Source organism: Panthera tigris, chromosome B2 (assembly GCF_018350195.1).
Source record: "Panthera tigris isolate Pti1 chromosome B2, P.tigris_Pti1_mat1.1, whole genome shotgun sequence".
Classification (NCBI taxonomy): Eukaryota; Metazoa; Chordata; class Mammalia; order Carnivora; family Felidae; genus Panthera; species Panthera tigris.
This window is the reverse complement of record NC_056664.1, coordinates 69,249,425-69,256,295: the sequence shown is the minus strand read 5'-3', so window position 1 is coordinate 69,256,295 and position 6,871 is coordinate 69,249,425. Positions and strand designations below refer to the sequence as shown.

General features: G+C 47.2%; 1 protein-coding gene across 1 annotated transcript; it reads left to right on the top strand.

The window, feature by feature from the left end:
- Nucleotides 1–998: 998 nt before the first annotated feature.
- On the top strand, nucleotides 999–6,601 carry HTR1B (5-hydroxytryptamine receptor 1B). Its single transcript, XM_042986697.1, has one exon. The coding sequence runs from the start codon at nucleotides 2,328–2,330 to the stop codon at nucleotides 3,495–3,497; it is 1,170 nt and encodes a 389-aa protein (XP_042842631.1). The 5' UTR covers nucleotides 999–2,327; the 3' UTR covers nucleotides 3,498–6,601.
- The last annotated feature ends 270 nt before the right edge of the window (nucleotides 6,602–6,871 follow it).

The following is a 6,871-nucleotide window of genomic DNA, read 5'->3' as shown; positions in this document are numbered from 1 at the left end:
AGGGTAAGCACTCTATTTTTGCCTGTTTTAGGGAATATGAAATTAAGAGAACTTGGGTCAGAGTTGTGTCACCTTGGGTAAAAAGTTCTTCTTTCAAAGACTCTTAATTATTCTTCTAAACTCAATGGTGGATGAAATAATCTTGGGCTCTAGACTGAATAATTCTCTTTAAAATCTGCTTACACTTAACCTGGTAAATTCACTTATGATGTTGTGTTCATTGAATGCATTATACCCACTAAACACTGAGCTAGGTGCTAGAAACTCCCAGTTGGGATCACTTAGCTCTGAGGGCTGAAAGTACATTGCTCTTTCCTGGTGCTTTTCTGTAAACTTTCACAGACTGGTACTTGTACCATACATTTGTTTCGGTTACAGTTGGAGGGGGGAACTGAGCAGCAGGGAACTGCTGAAGGTCATGGGACCTGGGGACTGGTATTGCTTGGTGCCACATTTGGCTGATACCCTGATGTATTTGTTGAGGGCAAAGAAGACACACTGGTGCTGATGGCCCCAAAACACGTTTTGTTTTTTTTTTTTCCTTTTTCTTTCTTTCTTTTTTTTTTTTTTCCTTTTGAATTTTGTTGACCTCCTTTCTCGAGGGCTGTGGGAGGGAAGGTGCTTACTGTGAACTGTTTTCCAGAGGCACTGAACTGCTGAGCAGCTGGCTGAAGAGGGAGAGAGGAATGGAAGGTTTAATTTCACAAATGGTAGGCTTCTGTTTGTGATACTTTTACATGTTTGTAGACAGTGTAGACAGCTTTCTTTCTGCCTGTTGACCCACAGTTAAAGGGAAGGGACTGAATGGAAAGCACAGATTCCTAAAACCAGATATGAAATTAATAGTGCGTATTGTACCAAGAGTTAAGTAGGACTTGAAGCCTGAAGTTTAAAATGCACTATTGGCCATTTCCTTCTAAGGCGATATTACTGGCGCCTCCTTCTAACCTGGGTGTGGTCCGCAGGGCTGGATAAAATTCCTGAGTGGAGAGGTCAGAGCCTGGGGCTGGCTCCACCTAGCACTGGCCTGCTGTGGTGTGGGTGCTTAAGTGGAAGCCCAGGAAGGGACGCGGGGAATGTGCCCGGGCTGAGGGCGTGGATCTAACTGGAGGGCCGCACTGCAAGCTTCGAAGGGGACAGAGGCAAGGACAGGACGCCCTCATCCCCATTCCTGGCCAGAACTGCGGAGTCTGGGTGTCAGGATTGGGAGAGGGGCCAGAGGATGGGTAGTGGGGAGAGAGGGCGGTAGGACCCGGAGGGAAGCTTCCTTGCCCGGGGAGGGAACCAGGCGGGAGGAAAGGAGGGGCGGGGGAGAGAGAAAAGGGGAAGGTGATGGGGAGCGGGCGCCCGCACTCGCCGAGCAGCAAGAGTTGCAAGGCTAGGGCAGCCCGGACCTGGACTCTATAAAAGGAGTCCATCTGCTGTGCCGCTCACACGCTCCTCCGGGACTGGCGCACGCTGCGTTCCTCCAGCTCCCTAAGACACCTGCCCCTTACCCGCGTGCAGCGCCAGGTCCCCCAGACCCTTGCACCCAGCAGCATGGCTCCAAGCGGTGCCAGTGGGTCCGAGGTGATGGTGGCAGTGGCGGCGCGTTGCGGGCAGCCGCAGCCACAGCCCCAGCCCCCGAGTCCCCCTTCTTGCGGCCCCGTCTCCGCGGGGCAGCTCGCCGGAGTGGCCAGCGCGTGAAAAGAAGGGAGGGCAGAGCTCCGGAGCGAGGCGCGGCGCAGCGCGGCTCCCAGACTTCACCCCACCCAGCTCTGGCGGCCAAAGCAGCCGCAGGAAACTGCCCGAGTCTGGGGAGGGGGCGGGAATGCAAGACCAGGACTCCTGGCTGGCCTGCCAGCTTCGGTCTCAACAGCCAGGAAACTCTTGCGGGCCGATTCTGCAGATCAAGGAGCGCCTGGGTTAGGAGACTCAGCCCGGAGCAACTGGGGTAAGAGACCCCACCTGGCTGATGTTCCCTTCTCAAACAATACATCACCTCCGCTACTAGACGCCTTGAGTAGGATCCGGAGTGGAGCTGGGCTTGGTGGGCCAGTCCTTAGCAACCCAGGGCTAAGACGGGGAGTGGAGAGCAGGCAGAGCCGCGGCGGCGGCGGCAGCGCCCGGCGCACTGGAAGTGCAGAAGACGCGCTCGTCTGCCTAGGCTGCCGCGCCCTTGACCTCTAGTTTCAGCTGGGAATCTGGGTGGAGGAATAATTGAGAATCCTACGGAACTGACTAGCAATCGAGAGACAAGACTGTGGTCTCCTCCGCGGTCCTTCCGCCCTTTCCCTCGTTCGCTCCATGCCCAAGAGCTGCGCTCCAGAGCCGTGTAGAGGAGAGACATGGAAGAAACCAACACTCATTGCGCCCCACCGCCGCCCGCGGGCTCCCAGACCGGGGTTTCTCAAGCCAACCTCTCCTCCGCTCCCCCCAATTGCAGCACCGAGGGCTATATTTACCAGGACTCCATCGCCCTGCCCTGGAAAGTACTCCTGGTCCTGGTGCTGGCGCTCTTCACCTTGGCCACCACGCTCTCCAATGCTTTTGTGATTGCCACTGTGTACCGGACCCGGAAGCTGCACACCCCAGCCAACTACCTGATCGCCTCCCTGGCGGTAACCGACCTGCTCGTATCCATCCTGGTTATGCCCATCAGCACCATGTACACGGTCACCGGCCGCTGGACGCTGGGCCAGGTGGTCTGCGACTTCTGGCTGTCGTCGGACATCACCTGTTGCACAGCTTCCATCCTGCACCTCTGCGTCATCGCCCTGGACCGCTACTGGGCCATCACGGACGCTGTGGAGTACTCCGCTAAAAGGACTCCCAAGAGGGCCGCGGTCATGATCGCGCTGGTGTGGGTCTTCTCCATCTCCATCTCGCTGCCGCCCTTCTTCTGGCGTCAAGCCAAAGCCGAGGAGGAGGTGTCGGACTGCAGGGTGAACACCGACCACATGCTCTACACAGTTTACTCCACGGTGGGCGCTTTCTACTTCCCCACCCTGCTCCTCATCGCCCTCTACGGCCGCATCTATGTGGAAGCCCGCTCCCGGATTTTGAAACAGACGCCCAACAGGACCGGCAAGCGCCTGACCCGAGCCCAGCTGATAACCGACTCCCCCGGGTCCACGTCCTCGGTCACCTCCGTTAACTCCCGGGCTCCCGATGTGCCCAGCGAATCCGGGTCCCCTGTGTACGTGAACCAAGTCAAAGTGCGAGTCTCTGACGCCCTGCTAGAGAAGAAGAAGCTCATGGCCGCTAGGGAGCGCAAAGCCACTAAGACCCTGGGGATCATTTTGGGAGCCTTTATTGTGTGTTGGCTGCCCTTCTTCATCATCTCCCTGGTGATGCCTATTTGCAAGGATGCCTGCTGGTTCCACCTGGCCATCTTTGACTTCTTCACGTGGCTGGGCTATCTCAACTCCCTTATCAACCCCATCATCTACACCATGTCCAATGAGGACTTCAAACAAGCGTTCCATAAACTGATACGCTTTAAGTGCACAGGTTGACTTGTCAGTTGCAGTGGGGTAGCCTAAGCGGCCCTTGGGGACCATGTTGTGTCTGGTTCCACAGGTAGGTCCACTCTTCTTTCACTGTTACTGGGTCAGATTGAGGCTCTGTCTTCTGGGCAAGGGCAATGGATCCTGAGAAGCCAGGACAGCCCTGAGAGAGAGAGAGAGAGAGAGAGAGAGAAAGAGAGAGCGAGCAAGCGAGCTCTGAGAGGAGAACTGTTCAAACTAAAGGTAGAGCTTCCCTGCAGAGGAGGAAGCTCACTTCCTCCCCTCACACCCCAGGTCCAGCACTGACCCTGCAGCAGCCAATCATAAGGGAGGGTTGTAACTTTAAAAATCAATGATGGAAGGGGGATCTTTGCCCTGCTTTGGTATCATGGATCATGCCCTCCCTCTAGAACCGGTGGTACTTGTAGTTGTCTGAATCCTGTCTGAGACAGATCTACATACAGCCTGGCAGTACTTGAACTAGAAGCCTGATACCCTTTGTTTTGGGGAGAACTTTGTGTTTCAGCTTCATTAAGAAGAGTTACTTTGGCATCTTTCAGTCTTCACTTTCTGTTTATTTAAACTTGGTTGGAGAAACTTGTGGATTTGGTGCTTCAAACCTTGTGTGGCTTGGATGATGCAGAGAAACCTTGAAGAGTTTAACAGCAAAATTCTGATGTTAAGATCTCTATTTTTATTATAATTGAAACTATATGGGGTGGGTGGGGATGGGAGATGGGAAGGATTAAACTGAGAACCAACACCTATGGTTGTTTGTTTTCTGCAGATTTGTAATTTTTTTAATTCCTATTTAGTGATTGTCAAACCACACTAACAACTCAAACAAAGCGTTACGTGTGCTAGTGCCAAAGTCTGCAGATTGCTTTATTTTCCTCCTAATTTCATGTACTTGTCATTTTACACATTTAAATCCTCATAAATGAAGAATACAATGGGTGATTCAGCCCAAGCTGCTGCTATATTTCTTATTAATGCAGTCGATTAAACTGATGGCTATTAGATATATACTGCTCCTTAACAAGAAAGGTATGTTTATTCCTTAACCAATCCAGTGAGATGTGAAGGAGACTGATAAAATAGAAATGGTTCTTCTACAATTAAGGAATGGGGGGGGGGCAATGGGAGGATGTATATTTTGACTTGTAAAAAATCTTAAATGCATGAGACTTTTTTCTGATAGTCATTTACATTCTCCTTCCCATCTGTAATTCCTTTATGTGCCCATATATAAAGTAAGAGAACCACCTCCTTTTTCCAAAAATCTTCAAAATGCAGTAAGAAAGAACCCAAAATCTATGTTAAAGGAAAAAAAAAAAACCCAAAAACTTGTTTTCCCTTGTTACTGAAGTTTGGTTGGGAACAAAGATTACTAGAAAATGACTTTAGAAGGACTTTAGAAAAGCTTAGAGATGTTAATATGGAGCCTGTTTTTTCCTATAACTCATGGAACCAAACCTCAGATTTACTAGGCAATCAGGAAAATGACAAGCTTTTGAACCTTGGGAATTTGTCACCGACCTGATACCTCAATGAATATATTATCAGTAATACTTTATATTTATATGTCTTTTCAAATTTCAATAATGCTTAGTTGTGATACCAAATTCACTCTGAGGCCTCTCCAACACAGGGCAAGATTACACAACAAAAGATGAAAAATGCATTATATAAATAAAAAGGAGTAGCCCTGAAGGATCATCTGCACAGAAAACAAAATATGTATGTGGAGCATTTTGTATGCCAAAGAAGATTTACACTCCATTCTTCAGAGAGCTTTCTGCAGTGTGATACCTTTTGTCTGCAGAAGCAAGTTGTCTTTGTAAAATGGACTCCCTCCCTGCTTGAAGCTCCCCAGTCCAGACTCTCAGACAATAGATGTATTGAGCTGAAGTACACTGCTTTCCTACTGTGCAGATCTTCACTCTGGGGTAATGACTCTTGAAAATACACTATTCAAAAGTTCACACATAAACTAAGTAAAAAGGGGAATTTTGATCAACATTTACACCTGCCGCTGGAGTAAAATAAAATTTGAGGCATTGGATAATCCCTATGTTTCTGTTATATCCCCCAGGTTTTTGTTTGTTTGTTTTGTGACATTTCTCCTATGGAGAAATCTAGCTTACTATTGATTGGAATGTGCATACAGCACAGTATTTGTTTTTATGTTATTAATATGTTTGTCTTTTGTCTATGCAGCTGTGTTTTCTTTGGGCCTAAGAAACAATTAAGCCAACTTCTAGGAGCCTGAGGGGGAAAATTAATGGAAATAAATAAATAAATTGAAACTTGCAAATGACTTCTTTCTAGGGAACCTACAATGATTGTGTCCTCATATTAACAAAACATGGTCAATTTAGTCACATGGGCTGTTTGCCATTTGTAGATTACCCACTTACAGTTTTGCTTCATTATTTGGCTGAATTGACTGAATTTGGGGCATATTGTGTGCAGTAGAAGCTTGCAAACCCTTGTAGTTATACGAGATCTAGACTCATCATCCAGCATCGCATACAATGCAAAGTGTATCATTCATCCCAGGGATATGTAGTTAACGACTGTTACGCTCCTTCTCAGTTACTGCTGCCTATAGCATTGTTTGTTCATCAACTAGACATATGGATTTTTTGCAGAACATAAAATGGGAGATGGAAATGTTTAACTTGTATAGAAATGAAAATACATCTTCATTGGCTGTGGTAACAAACAACATTTGCCATATTGTTTAATTGCACAAAGATTCACACAAATATATGAATGTATACTCATTCAAAAATACCAATGTTGTCTTGTGTTTCTAGCAATTTTAGAGTTTCCTTTAAAAAAAATGGACACGGTACCCATGAATAATGGTTATTGAGTTCAACAAATTTCCTACAGAACAATATTCTTCACTTTTCCTATTATCTTAGTTTTATCTTCTTTAACCAGGAAACCCTGTGAGGACTATAATTCATGCAAGCAGTAAAATCTCAGATTATGTGTATTTGATGGAGTTGCTGTAACTAAAAATTGCCTTTGGTATTCCACCTTTCAACAAATGTGTAATTGGAAATGAAATTTCGAAGAATAATGAAATAAAGTCCTTTTCGTGCTCAAAAAAGGAATGGGTAGTGATTCTATTCTTTTGGAAGGATTGGTTCATTGGATTCTGGGGGACATTGAGGACTTTGAACCTTCAAGAGAGAATAATTGATGATAAATGATACTGTGGCGGACTGGCAAGTACAGCCACAATTTGGGGGATTTCGTTTGTAGAAGAATTTAAAAGGAATTAGGCAGATTGTGCTCTCACATTCTGCAAAAGAGGGTAAGTCAGATGCACTATCACTAGAATTTTCCAGATCCGTATTTTTAGGGGG